Source organism: Lampris incognitus, chromosome 6 (assembly GCF_029633865.1).
Source record: "Lampris incognitus isolate fLamInc1 chromosome 6, fLamInc1.hap2, whole genome shotgun sequence".
NCBI classification, from domain to species: domain Eukaryota; kingdom Metazoa; phylum Chordata; class Actinopteri; order Lampriformes; family Lampridae; genus Lampris; species Lampris incognitus.
Window position 1 is genome coordinate 38,513,247 of NC_079216.1, and position 14,559 is coordinate 38,527,805.

The 14,559-nt window shown below is 42.0% G+C and overlaps 1 protein-coding gene across 1 annotated transcript in view; it reads left to right on the top strand.

Moving 5' to 3' along the window:
* Positions 1 to 14,559, top strand: part of tango6 (transport and golgi organization 6 homolog (Drosophila)) — a 41,943-nt gene that overhangs the window by 1,569 nt on the left and 25,815 nt on the right. The window contains exons 2-8 of the mRNA XM_056281903.1: positions 1,086 to 1,744; positions 2,354 to 2,470; positions 2,877 to 3,036; positions 7,285 to 7,391; positions 8,222 to 8,411; positions 13,400 to 13,467; positions 14,164 to 14,276. Coding sequence (XP_056137878.1) covers positions 1,086 to 1,744; positions 2,354 to 2,470; positions 2,877 to 3,036; positions 7,285 to 7,391; positions 8,222 to 8,411; positions 13,400 to 13,467; positions 14,164 to 14,276 — 1,414 coding nt within the window. The remainder of the gene's footprint in view (positions 1 to 1,085; positions 1,745 to 2,353; positions 2,471 to 2,876; positions 3,037 to 7,284; positions 7,392 to 8,221; positions 8,412 to 13,399; positions 13,468 to 14,163; positions 14,277 to 14,559) is intronic.

Here is a 14,559-nt window from a genome sequence, read left to right on the forward strand (position 1 = left end):
CTTCACTCTGCTGCCTTGGGACACCTGGTTGCCCCATCACTCAGAGGCCCCTGCTGCCGATCAACCCGGTTACGGCTCTTTTCTGTCCTGGCCCCACAGTGGTGGAATGAACTCCCCACTAATGTCAGGACAGCAGAGTCGCTGCCCATCTTTCGGCACAGGTTGAAAACTTACCTCTTCAAGAACTATTACCCTGTTACTTGCGCTTAGCTCTTGTTGTATTCACTCATAAAAAAAAAAAAATTCTTGCACTTTTACTTTAGCACTGGTTTTGCTCTTAGATGCTTGTTTAGAGAGAAGATGCACTTATGACCTCTGACGACTAGTAGTTGTCCTGATTTCCTACATTAAGCGTCGGCTAAATGACTGTAATGTAATGTAACTGTAATGAAACACCTTGTTACACCCCCACCATTATTTAACCAAAGAGTACGGCTTGATCCACCTGCCCATGTTGCTCTATAGTGTCTTTACACATGCTTAATAGTCCAGGTAAGAATATCTAAGAAAGTTGAGTCAATTCATCTGGACACAACGATTCTCAACTGACTGCAGGTATCCCTACCCTTGTAAACAATGGGGAGTCAAAGAGGTCATCTGTGTGAAGAGGGAACGACCATACTGAACCGGGGGGGGGGGGGACTAAGAGTACATCTGTTGCCATCTTACAATGCTGTGATTGCAACCATTCCCAAATCCTCTGTGAATAGTACACATTGCCATTGAAACTCTAGTTAATGATCACGGCAGTTTGCATATGAAACTGATCGTTGATTTCGGTTGTTATGCCACTGTGTTGTTTATAAGGGTGGGGGTACCTGCAGTCAGTTGAGAACGAAGAGGTCACTTAGGTGAGTGATGAAACGTTTCTCTCTCAATAAATGTGTCCAGATGAACTGATTCAGCTTTCTTTGTTGCTCTATAGTGTTTTCTTTGCATCGAATTTTGCTTGATGACTCAAGACCCATCAAGGGTATCGTAAGACAGAGTACGAATGTTCATTGATTCTTCAAAAAAGATTTCACTTGTACAGAATCATTGAGGCATTACTTAAGACTCAATATTTTTTGTATTGTATTTACCAGAGGTCTCCACACATGATGCTCAATCCTCACAGCAGAAGGCAGTTATGGCAGCACTGCAGGCCAATCAAGCCATGTTACTGGAGCAATTAAAGAGTGAAAAGAGATTTGAAGATGTTAGGAAGCTGAGGGAGGAGACGAGAGCTCAGGCGGCCTGGTTCTGTATTGACACAGGAGACACAACATGGAGCTTTGTTCAAGAGTGCCTCCTCCTGCTCCTTGCCTTAGCACAACATCTTACTGTCCAGCTGGAACTCTTCAACCAGAGCTCTGCTCCTGCGGGTCCTAAACTACATACTCCAGAGATGGCCCCACCCTTAGCTCCAGATGTCCTTAGTGTAAGCCAACAGAAGACAATTGGGGCAGCTCTGCAGTTTGTGATCTCTCTGGGACTCTGCCCTTACTTGGCACCAGGGGTTGGTGTGCCACTGCGGCGCAGATCTGCATTTGGGGCAATGGTGGAAGGGTTGGTCCATGGTGACATAGTACCTGCAGTTGAACGCCGCCTACTGGTCATCACAAATGTCCTGTTGCAGATGGCAGAGCTGGCATCTTTTGCCACACTGATCTTCACACGACACTTGGGGGATGTAATAGCAGCTCTGTGCCAGCTGGGCTATAGGCCACACCAGTCTAACAGAGGCAGCACTAATCAAGAAAAGGTAACCAATCTGTTATTACGCTTATTTTTTCTTTGTTTCTACTTGAACGAGTAACATGAAGTTTGGGTTTATTATATAATGTAATAGTTGAGTGTGTTTTGCATTTATTTAGACTATACCTCCAGCTTCTTTTAATATGCTCTTGCCAGATTGGGGCACGGAACCACATTAAAGCTGGTATGGGAAGATTTTACCCCAGTTTACTTTTTACCTCCTTGATTTGGATGTATGTCATTTAGATGTATTTAATTTGGCTGTAATATTGTTTTCTAAACAAATAACAGTTAACACATTTAGTAAAAAAATAGTTTACAGTGTGATGCATCAAATAAACAAAAGAGATAATGTTATACAAGGAGAGGACAACAACAAAAACAATGAAATAAACATGAGGGTGTGGATGTGGAAGAAAAACGTTATTTAGGGTAATGGCAAAGGCACATTTGCTTGTACTGATGGGCAGTTTAAGGGCCGTCTGAATCCTGGCTACATTAAGAGGCAGGGAATGGGGTTGAGATTAAGTCCAATGCGGCTTAAACTGTCCTTTGCTTTCTATATCAGTTTCATTCTCTTTTTTTCCCCTCCTATTCATATGACTTTCAAATGTAGGAAATCAGTACTGAAGAACGTGAAACCTGCAGGGAGGCCCTCAGAAGCCTTCTGGGTAAAGTCTACCAGCCAATTGCTATCAAAGAACTGCTAATCCTCCAAGGTGGACCAAAACAGGTAGTGATGTATGCATGTATGATAAGAATATTTCAAAAATTACTTTTATGCGACATAACATTATAACTCTTGTCTTACCTCTCCCAACATAGGCTCAAGAAAACACTGAGTTTTGAGTTCAAATCATGTATGTCCTTTTATGGATGGTTCTACATTAGACCATACATTGGACCATATGTGCCAAAAATGAATCTGTTGTTTGAAGACAGAAAGAAAGAGAAAAATATCAAGTCTACTCCACTTGAGAGCCAAAGCATGGGTTGGGCATTTCAATTGTAATTGAGGAGGATTCTCCTAAATTACTTTTCTTATGCTCCTCAAAGTTTCAAATTTGAGAGCACTTGTGCCATATGGGAAACATTTCATCATTACGTCGAGTTTGACATCTGCTCTTATTCTCCTCCAGACTGCCCCGGTGGCAGGATCCCATGGCACAATCAGCAAGGTGGCTCTGGGAGCAGCTCCCACTTGGCTGAGGCGTCTCTGTGGTCAGCTTCTGTCTGACAGGCTGATGCAGCCTGATGGGGTTCAAGCTGTAGTCAGAGCCATTTTGGAGGGAAGTACAGGTGAGATGAGAAGGATTTTCCCTGTCCTGTTGAAGGGAAATTCACTGATTTTCAACCTTATCTCTGTTAGAGATGGGTACCAAAACCTGGTATTAAACAGGCACTGGTGCTAAATTAAAGACTGTAGTATTGATAAGCGCCAACATTAACAGTTCTGCTATTGGTATTGGGGAAATTAAGAAAATAAATGTCCTATTTATTTAGGATACATAAACATTATCATGCCCTTTATCTCAACAACTCCATTTCTAATTTGCAATAAGATTAAGACATTTGTCTATGATACAGTGGCTTGCAAAAGTGTTCATACCCCTTGAACTTTTCCACATTTTGTCACGTTTCGACCACAAACATAAATGTATTTTATTGGAATTTTATGTGAAAGACCAACACAAAGTGGCCCACAATTGTGAAGTACAAAGAAAATTATACATGATTTAAAAAAATTTTTACAAATAAAAAACTGAAAAGTGCGGCGTGCAAAAGTATTCAGCCCCCCCGAGTCAATACTTTGTGGAACCGCCTTTTGCTGCAATTACAGCTGCAAGTCTTTTGGGGTATGTCTTTACCAGCTTTGCACATCTAGAGACTGAAATTTTTGCCCATTCTTCTTTGCAAAACAGCTCAAGCTCAATCAGATTAGATGGAGAGCATTTGTGAACGGCAGTTTTCAGATCTGGCCACAGATTGTCAATTGGATTTAGGTCTGGACTTTGACTGGGACATTCTAACACATGAATATGTTGTGTTTTAAACCAGTCCATTGTAGCCCTGGCTTTATGTTTAGGGTCGTTGTCCTGCTGGAAGGTGAACCTCCGCCCCAGTCTCAAGTCTTTTGCAGACTCCAACAGGTTTTCTTCCAAGATTGCCCTGTATTTGGCTCCATCCATCTTCCCATCAACTCTGACCATCTTCCCTGTCCCTGCTGAAGAGAAGCACCCCCAGAGCATGATGCTGCCACCACCATGTTTGACAGTGGGGATGATGGTGTGTTCAGAGTGATGTGCAGTGTTAATTTTCCGCCACAGATAGCGTTTTGCATTTAGGCCAAAAAGTTCAATTTTGGTTTCATCTGACCAGAGCACCTTCTTCCACATGTTTGCTGTGTCCCCCACATGGCTTCTGGCAAACTGCAAACGGGACTTCTTATGGTTTTCTTTTAACAATGGCTTTCTTCTTGCCACTCTTCCATAAAAGCCAGATTTGTGCAGTGCACTACCAATAGTTGTGCTGTGGACAGATTCTCCCACCTGAGCTGTGGATCTCTGCAGTTCGTCCAGAGTCACCATGGGCCTCTTGGCTGCATCTCTTATCAGTGCTCTCCTTGTTCGGCCTGTAAGTTTAGGTGGACGGCCGTGTCTTGGTAGGTTTGCAGTTGTGCCATACTCTTTCCATTTCCGGATGATGGATTGAACAGTGCTCCGTGAGATGTTCAAAGCTTGGGAAATCTTTTTATAGCCTAACCCTGCTTTAAACTTCTCCACAACTTTATCCTTGACCTGTCTGGTGTGTTCCTTGGACTTCATGATGCTGTTTGCTCCCCAATATTCTCTTAACAAACCTCTGAGGCCGTCACAGAACAACTGTATTTGTACTGAGATTAGATTACACACAGGTTGACTATATTTAGTTATTAGGTCAACATTCGATCATTCAGCAATCATCAGGCAACTTCTGAAGGCAATTGGTTGCACTCAGAGAAAAGGGGGCTGAATACTTTTGCACACCGCACTTTTCAGTTTTTTATTTGTAAAAAAAAAATTAAAATCATGAATAATTTTCTTTGTACTTCACAATTGTGTGCCACTTTGTGTTGGTCTTTCACATAAAATTCCAATAAAAAATATTTATGTTTGTGGTCGTAATATGACAAAATGTGGAAAAGTTCAAGGGGTATGAATACTTTTGCAAGCCACTGTACATTTTTGCTATTCTCAATCCAGAAGCGAGATCTCTCTCTCGCAGCCTGTCATATGTGCGAACCAAGGGGCGGGGCCAGCTCTCTGCCTCTCTCACTCAGATGCACGCACACACACACACAGACCCACGGAACCTGCTTTTAGTGACAATGGCGGAGAGAACTAAACGGTCAAAAGTCTGATCATACTTCACCAGAGTCAATGCTGACAATACTCATTGCCACAGGTGCAAGAAGTCTGTTGCATGTAAGGGCAGAAACACAAGCAATCTTTCAAAACATCTAGTGAAGGTGCATCAAATACAGGTGGAGAAATGCAGTTTTCAACTGTCTAGTTTGTAGTTCATCTCTTGTTGCCCCATTCACCTCAGGTATGTTATGTATAGTAGCAGCCTAGAACCCACATGGAGTTAACTAAATTATACAAACATGGGTTAGTGATTAAAAGTAATGCTCTGCCAAGACATGAGAAAATAAAGCAAAGTTAATTCTGTTCTTAATTCGCTATCTTTTTTTCTCCTAAAAAAATAACAAAAAGAACCAATAAGAGTACCATTAAAGTACCGGATCGATAAGCAGTATCGTGAGAGTGGTAGTACCATTAAAATCTTAATGATACCCATCCCTAAATCTCTGTCTATCTGCGACAGGGATAGCACACAAAAAACACTGGCAGTTGTTACCGATCGTTTCTGCATCTCTAGAGCAGAGAAACAGTTTTTATCCGGCCACCAAGTCACTTATCGGGACGTCAGTTGGTAGCCAGAAAAACCAAATACAGCCTAGAAGGGTTTCTAATACTCTAATCTACTCGAAACATGCTGTTCAAAAAACACATCCTCATTCTGTCCGCTAAGCTATATTTCCGATGGTGGAAATTATATCCCAAAACACTAGCACAGAGGATTTTATGGAGGACTATACAGAAGCTTACATGCAATGCATTCTGGTACATGTAGGCATTGTGGGAAGACTGTGACCAGGGGAACACTGATTTCTCCATCAATATAGTACACAGTGAGGACTTTATTACTTCAGTGGACTGCATTACTCATCAATACAGATTGCACACACACAAAACCATTGGTGAAATTTATCTTTAAGGGACTTGGATATCCATGGCCACTAAAGGCTAAAGGAAAGCATTTTAAATATAATTGTTCTAATTGCAGTTTTTGGAAAGGAAGTCATTTCATATTCCCTCAGTATATTGCAATTGGTAGGGTGTATGCTGTAGGCTGGCAAAATCAATGTCAGTTTTTTAAAATTGGGTTTTTTTTTGGTTTTTTTTGCACACAAGCTTTATCTACTACTATTATTTTCGGCTGCTCCTGTTAGGGGTCGCCACAGCAGATCATCTGTTTACATTTCTTCCTGTCCTCTGCATCTTCCTCTGTCACACAAGCCACTTGCATGTCCTCTCTCACCAAACCTCCTCTTTGGCCTTCTTCTTTTCCACTTCCCTGGCAGCTCCATATTCAGCATCCTTCTCCCAATATACTCAGCATCTCTCCACACATGTCCAAGCCATCGCAATCTTGCCTCTCTTGCTTTGTCTCCAAACTGTCCAACCTGAGCTGTCCCTCTAATATACTCGTTCCTACTTCTGTCATTCTTCGTCCCTCCCAATAAAAATCTTAGCATCTTCAACTCTGCCACCTCCAGCTCTGCCTCCTGTCTTTTCGTCAGTGCCACTGTCGCCAAACCATATAACATAGCTGGTCTCACAACCATCTTGTAAACCTTCCCTATAACTCTTGCTGGTACCCTTTTGTCGCAAATCACTCCAGACACTCTTCCTCACCGACTCCACCCTGCCGGCACTCTCTTCTTCACCTCTCTTCTGCACTCCCTGTTACTTTGGACAGTTGACCCCAAGTATTTAAACTTGTATGCCTTTGTCATTTCTACTCCTAGCATCCTAACCATACCACTGTCCTCCCTCTCATTCACACATATGTATTCCATCTTGCTCCTACTGACTTTCACTCCTCTTCTCTCCAGCGCATACCTCCACCTCTCCAGGCTCTCCTCAACCGGCACCCTACTCTCGCTACAGATCGCAAACATCATAGTCCACGGAGACTCCTGCCTGATCTCACAAGCTTTATATACATTGTTTTTAATCTGATTCAGTTTTATTTTCCTGTTGGACCTTGTTTTTATTTCATATTAAATCCTTTTATTTTGGTTTTTCATTTTGTCATCATTTGTTATCTGTACACGTGCTGTAAATCTCTTTTTGAAGGTGTTATACAAATGACGCTTTTAAGTGTTTGTTGCTGACCACCGCTGAGACGTGTTGTTGTTGTTCCTGCTGTGAGCACTAGGTGGAGAGTCAGACTGGAGGAAGTGTGACAGCGTGGCCAGAATCCTGGTAGCCTGCCCTCAGCAGTCTGTCTCACAAGACAGCTACTACAGACAGGTTTGCCCTCAGGTAAACTGAACATACTCACACATACATGTGTAAGCATACTAAATATATAGGCAAAAGACAAAACTGGCAATTTCTGTTTACATGTCTCTTTTACCTCCTTTTTTAAAAGTTCTTCTATCAAATGACTGTAGACATTTTCATGTCGCCAGTGGCTGCTGTCAGGAATACTTGTATTTTCTATCAATTCAAAAATTGCTGAGGTTATTATTGGTGAATTCCTGGAGTTTGGGCAACAGTGTGGTCAAGAGCTTTTTGAGGTCATTTCACAACACAGTTGGAGTTTGATCCCCGGTGTCACCATACCTGCTGAAGTTTCTCAGAGCAAGATATCAAGCTGTTTTAACCCTACCTAACTAGGGCTACTGCCGTATTTGACCCACCATGCTTATTAAACATATAGAGAAAAACATAATCTCACCCTTTGGGGCTCAATTAAATATTTCAAAAGATTATGCTTTGATTTGCTTACTTATGTGTACAAAGTGCATTAGATTTCCAATAGGAGGACCAAGATAAAAAGATGGCTGTTATTGTACATCAACTTAACACTATACTGTGTCCTCTTTTTTATTTTTCCTTCATTTTATTTTTTTTGTTCATAAATTTGTTCTACTTACATAGTGTTTGTCATTGTGTGTTGTTTTGTTTCTTGTCAGAAAATATCTGTAGACTCTTTATAAATGAGAAATGGACTGAATACAAATTTGCTTATGACCAGAAGTCTGCAGGCCTCACTTGCATAATACCTCTGGGAAACTCAGCCATGTGCCAGTGCTATACCTGTTTGATGCTATGGCTCTGACTACAGCTATTCTTTAATGTTTGGCCAGATTGTAGCACTCCTGCACTTCAAAGACAAACTAACAGCACGGCAGTTTCAGCGTGTGGCCACCAGGGCAGTACTCACCATGGTGGAGGGCAAGCCACACTTTGCCAAGCAGCATCTCTTAGACTGTCTTCTTGGACCACTCCAGCGCTGTCTCATCTTGACTGGTCAGAAACATAGCCAAATCAGTGTTTGTAAGTCTTTTGAGTCCTAGCTTCCAGTTTTGTTTTGTTTTTTGTTGCAGTCACAGCTTTTTTGCATCCCTTTCAATGAGTGTTCTGTTGAGTTTGTTATGGGATTGCTAAATGGTTATCTAGATTCAGCCCCATAAACCAATTCTTTTTGAGCGTTTGATTAGCCACATGACAATTTCAATAAAAGTATAAATTCAGTAATTTGAATAGAAGTGAAAAATATGTATTATTTTTTTGTATGGGGATGGGCTTATCTAAATAAACTGACCTGTATAGAATCACATCATGTTTACTCTCAAAGAGGATAACTTTACCTAAACACCGAACCGACTTAAGCAGTCATTATAGGAAATCATATGTATCATGTTTTTTGTATGGGGATGTGCCTATGTAAATACACTGACCTGTATAGAATCACATCATGTGTACTCTCAAAGAGGATAACTACCTAAACTCCAAATTGACTTAAGCAGTCTTCGTGAGTGAGTGAGTGAGTGAGAGAGAGAGAGAGAGAGAGAGAGAGAGAGAGAGAGAGAGAGAGAGAGAGAGAGAGAGAGAGTCATTAGCCAAGGAAGGGGTATTCATCAGCAAAGAATTGGAAATAGATTAAATTTAGTAATTAATTTAATGTCCAAAATAATTAACAGTCCTATGAAATGCTTTTGGGTAACACCAATGGCTCCCTCAGTTTTGAAATATATCCTTTCTTCTCAATCATGCTATTGTAAATATACTTGTTAAACTGGGTGGTAGCACCTACTGTTATAGCTGGATATCCACCCACAGTGGGACACTTGATTAAAGAGTGGACACAGAAGCAGATAATGGTTTGCAAACTTTATCTAGGCACTTGGAGAGAGGTACAACATATATGGATGTGTGGTATCTGAAAATATAAACAGAAATACACTATGTGGACAAAAGTATTGGGACACCTGGCCATTACACCTACAGGAGCTTTTATGACATCCCATTCTAAATCCATAGGTATTAATCTGGAGTTGGTCCCCCTTTGCAGCTATAACAGCTTCCACTCTTCTGGGAAGGCTTTCCACAAGATTTTGGAGTGTGTCTGTGGGAATTTTTGCCCATTCATCCAGAAGAGCATTTGTGAGGTCAGGCACTGATGTTGGACGAGAAGACCTGGCTCGCAATCTCCATTCTAGTTCATCTCAAAGGTGTTCGATGGGGTTGAGGTCAGGGCTCTGTGCGGGCCAGTCAAACTCTTCCACACCAAACTCACCCAACCATGTCTTAATGGACTTTGCTTTGTGCACTGGGGTACAGTCATGCTTGAACAGAAAAGGGCCCTCCCCAAACTGTTCCCACAAAGTTGGAAGCATAGAATTGTCCAAAATGTCTTGGTGTGCTGAAGCATTAAGATTTCCCTTCACTGGAACTAAGGGGCCTAGCCCAACCCCTGAAAAACAACCCCATACCATTATCCCTGCTCCACCAAACTTGACAGTTGGCACAATGCAGTCAGGCAGGTAATGTTCTCCTGGCATCCGCCAAACCAAGACTCATCCATCAGACTGCCAGACAAAGAAGCGTGATTCATCACTCCACAGAACACATTTCCATTGCTCCAGAGTCCAGTGGCAGCGTGCTTTACACCACTCCATCCGACACTTGGCATTGTACTTGGTGATGTAAGACTTGCTTGCAGCTGCTTGGCCATGGAAGCCCATTCCATGAAGCTCCCGGCGCACAGTTTTTGTGCTGATGTTAATGCCAGAGGAAGTTTGGAACTCTGCAGTTACTGAGTCAACAGAGCGTTGGCGACTTTTACATACTATGCGCCTCGGCACTCGTTGACCCCACTGTGTGACTTTATGTGGTCTGCCACTTCGTGGCTGAGCTGCTGTTCTTCCTAAACGCTTCCACTTTTCAATAATACCACTTACAGTTGACCGTGGAATATCTAGCAGGGAAGAAATTTCACGAACTGACTTATTGCAAAGGTGGCATCCTATGACAGTACCATGCTTGAATTCACTGAGCTCTTCAGAATGACCCATTCTTTCACAAATGTTTGTAAATGCAGACTGCATGGCTAGCTGCTTGATATTATACACCTGTGGCAATGGGTCTGAATGAAACACCTGAATTCAGTGATTAAGAAGTGTGTCCCAATACTTTTGTCCATATAGTGTATATAACCATGTATGGTTTCACATAGGCATATGATTTAATAACTAAATAATTCTTTAATTTACTGCACTAGCACATGAATAGATCTGACGATGTCACACATTTGGGAAATAAGGCTTGAAGATAACCACAATCTCTTTCATATAAACACAGCACTGCAATATACATGAAACATCAGTCACATAAAGTTAGCTGCATTCCACCTCATACAACTAACTACATTTCCAGCTAGTATGCTAGCTTAACAAGCCATTAAGGGCATCAACATTAACTTACTGAAAACACATCATAAAATTATCTGTAATCATGTTGATATCTGTAACGTATAACAACAAGAATGACATGGTCAACCTAGCATAAACAAAGGTGTCTCGGTTGCGTGGTGGTCTATTCCGTTGCCTACCAACACAGGGATTGGCGGTTCGAATCCCTATGTTACCTCCGGCTTGATCGGGCGTCCCTACAGACACAATTGGTTGTGTCTGCGAATGGGAAGCTGGATGTGGGTATGTGCCCTGGTTGTTGCACTAAAGCATCCTCTAGTCAGTTGGGGTGCCTGTTTGGGGGGGAGGGAGAACTGGGGGGAATAGCGTTATCCTCCCACGCGCTACTTCCCCCTGGTGAAACGCCTCACTGTCAGGTGAAAAGAAGCGGCTGGTGACTCCACATGTATTGGAGGAGGGATGTGGTAGTCCGCAGCCCTTCCGAGATCGGCAGAGGGGGTGGAGCAGCGACTGGGACAGGTCAGAAGGGTGGCGTAATTGGCCAGATACAATTGGAGAGGAAAAGGGGGGGAGCCAAAAAAAATAAACAACAGAAAAGATATGCTTACATTCGTCATAGATGCACTCAGAATGTCCTCACTCCTTTACTGCCTGCAGCATCCAGCAGCAACTAACAGCAGACAATTGCTCAATTACCATGTGTCACTACGATAATCCCCCCCTACTGGCCACACAGAGAGCAGTGCATGAAGCTCCTGAGGGTATTCTGTATACATGCTACACTTACTGCTTGGTTGTCTCCTGCAAAAATCGCAAATACATCGAGAGGAATGGTTCCTAGTTGTAATTATTTTGAAAATAGAAAAAAGTAAACAAAAGTGACAATCAGCCAAGATTTATTAGATATTTCTGCCAAAATGACAAGTCACCCCATTCTATGCAGATATGTTAAAAATGCTCCTTTTTAGCTCGGTTACTCCATGCCATGTTCATCGGCATCTTGTAAACCTAGCATGGTGTCTAGGAAATTAGAAGTGATTGTTAGAGTAACAGTTAACTCCCTTTGTCTGCAAGGGGGATGGACAGATGTATTTACTGCCAGGCTTTGTTATTACCCTGACCACTGGCGAATATTTAGTGTTCTGTGATATTTACTGAGGATGGCTATGTGAGCTGTTTGTGTGTCTGTGTCAGTGAGAGAGAGAGAGAGTGAGACAGTGTTTTTACGTAGCATGCATGCACATTACTGGTTCAGCATAATTTTCACTCAGCAAGGCTGGAAACACAAAACTGCTGTAATAAATTATTTTTTCGGCACTTTTCAGAAGAAGTGTTTACAAGGTGCTTCACAACACAAACCAATGAGACAGACCAGATTACACTGAAGACTGATAGCAGCAAAAGCACATAGCCACAAGGGCTGGGATGGGAATATGAACCCTAAGTATGTTCGGAAAAATCTTATTTGAACTCTGTCTTGTTTAGTTCTTTTTTCCTCCTTTTTAAGATTATTTTTTTTGTGGCATTTTTGCCTTTATTGGATCGAGAATAGTGAAGTGTCAAGACAGGAAACGAGGGAAGAGATAGATGGGTACAACATGCAACAAAGGTCACTGGCTGGAATCGAACCAAGGATATTGCGGTTATGTGGCATGCTCTGTAAGCATTCAGCTACTGGGGCACCCAGTATCTCTTTCTTAATGTCTTTTTATGGCTTTATGCTTTTTATGTCTTTATGCAAAGCACTTTGAATTGCCCCTGTGTATGAAATGTGCTATATAAATGAACTTGCCTTGCCTTTCTAACTATCCTTGTATACCATTAAAATGCATTTCCGGGGGCGTCCGGGTGGTGTGCCGGTCTATTCTGTTGCCTATCAACACGGGGATCACTGGGTCAAATCCCTGTGTTACCTCCAGCTTGGTCGGGCGTCCCTACAGACACAATTGGCTGTGTCTGTGGGTGGGAAGCCAGATGTGGGTGTGTGTCCTGGTCGCTGCACTAGCACCTCCTCTGGTCAGTCGGGGTGCCTGTTTGGGGTGGAGGGGAAACTGAGGGGAATGGGGTGATCCTCCCACATGCTATGTCCCCCTGGCAAAACTCCTCACTGTCAGGTGAAAAAAAGCAGCTGGCAACTCCACATGTGTCGGAAGAGGCATGTGGTAGTCTGCAATCCTCCCCGGATCGGCAGAGGGGGTGGAGCAGCGACCGAGACGGCTCGGAAGAGTGGGGTTATTGGCCAACTACAATTGGGGAGAAAAAGGGGGGGAAATCCTTAAAAAAATGCATTTCTGTTTGGTGGAAGGGCAACTCTTTTGGCTGGGGTGAATGGTTGGAGAAGCCCTTGTGTACAGTGAGTAGTAAAAGGAAAGGTTATGTAGCTGCAAAAAGAATATAATGTGGAAAAGTCGGGAGTCATGTTTAAAACCCATAACCTTGCAAGAACATCATGTTAGTCATGCTGCTGATCCATCAGACTAATATGTTTTCCCCTTACAGTTGGTCTTTGTTTTGCTTTTCATCAGGTCCAAAATAGGAAGATTGTTTAGCTGACACTGTGATTCAATGTTGAGAGCTCAAACCCACTAAATTTTCACCTGTTTTTTCCAGGTGAGAGTGATTCCCAAGGCACTGTAGAGGAATGGGAGCTAACATGTTGTGTGGAGGACTTATACAAGGTCAGATGGACATCCTCAGCATACCACATTGAGTTGCATTTGTGTGGACACTATTGTAGCTAATAGCATGGCTACACTCTAAAAGGGATAAGAAAAGTGCTTATCTGATTCTCAAATATCCTTGTATGTATAAGTATAAAATAATATTCTGAATATTGCCTCTGACGATGTCTTTTAAGTAGTCTAAAATGGACAGTCTAGAGGATATCATGCACTCATGCCTCTGTCTTATCTTATTTGGGTTTTTGTAACAGGAATGGGAGCTTTCAGGGTTTGTATGGGGATGTTTAGGTGTTCACATGTACAAACTTTCAAATTGAATTCTTGAGTATCATGAATAACAATTTGATATTGTTACACATGCAAATGATTATATTTTAGCAGAGTAACCAAAAACAATCTAGACAAAAAATGTGTAGGAGGAAACAAGTTTTTCATGTTGAAGGCTTTTAGTAAGAAAGATGGTTGGATTTGTAAAATGCTGAATAAAATATTTACGTGAAGGTAAAATCATATTGGCCTACTGGTGTGGTCACTACACATACATTTGTGATGGTCTATTAGCCTTCTGTGTGCTTTATAGTATAAAATAGTTGCTTTTTCATGCCATCTTTATTCCCTGTATCTCCGATGCTTATTAATTTTCTCACTGACTTCTTTTTGAATATCAATGCAATATTTTTCTGTCTCTGTCAGATCTGGGTGGTAGGGAACAGTCCATCAGATCCTCTGATGAAGGCTATGGAGGAGGTGCTTCCAGTTCTCTTCACACTGCACTGTTTTACCAAGCAGAGCGTTTCCCACCTACGGTACTACTCTCTCCGTCATTCTAATTCTGAAGTTGTTTTATAATGCCATTCCAAGTCACATACATCTTACGTGCTTTCTTTTTTAATGATCAATTTGAAAGAAAGTCAGAAAGACCTAAATGGCTTTCAAGGTGGCACGGGGAAGATAAAAAAAAAACATACTCCTTAATTGGGGAAGTCCTGGCCCACGTGTAAAATTCCTTAAAATGAGTAGAGATGCCTCATACACCTCATAAGCTTAATGCTGTTCAAGGTCACTCAATATTTGAACCAATATTTTGGA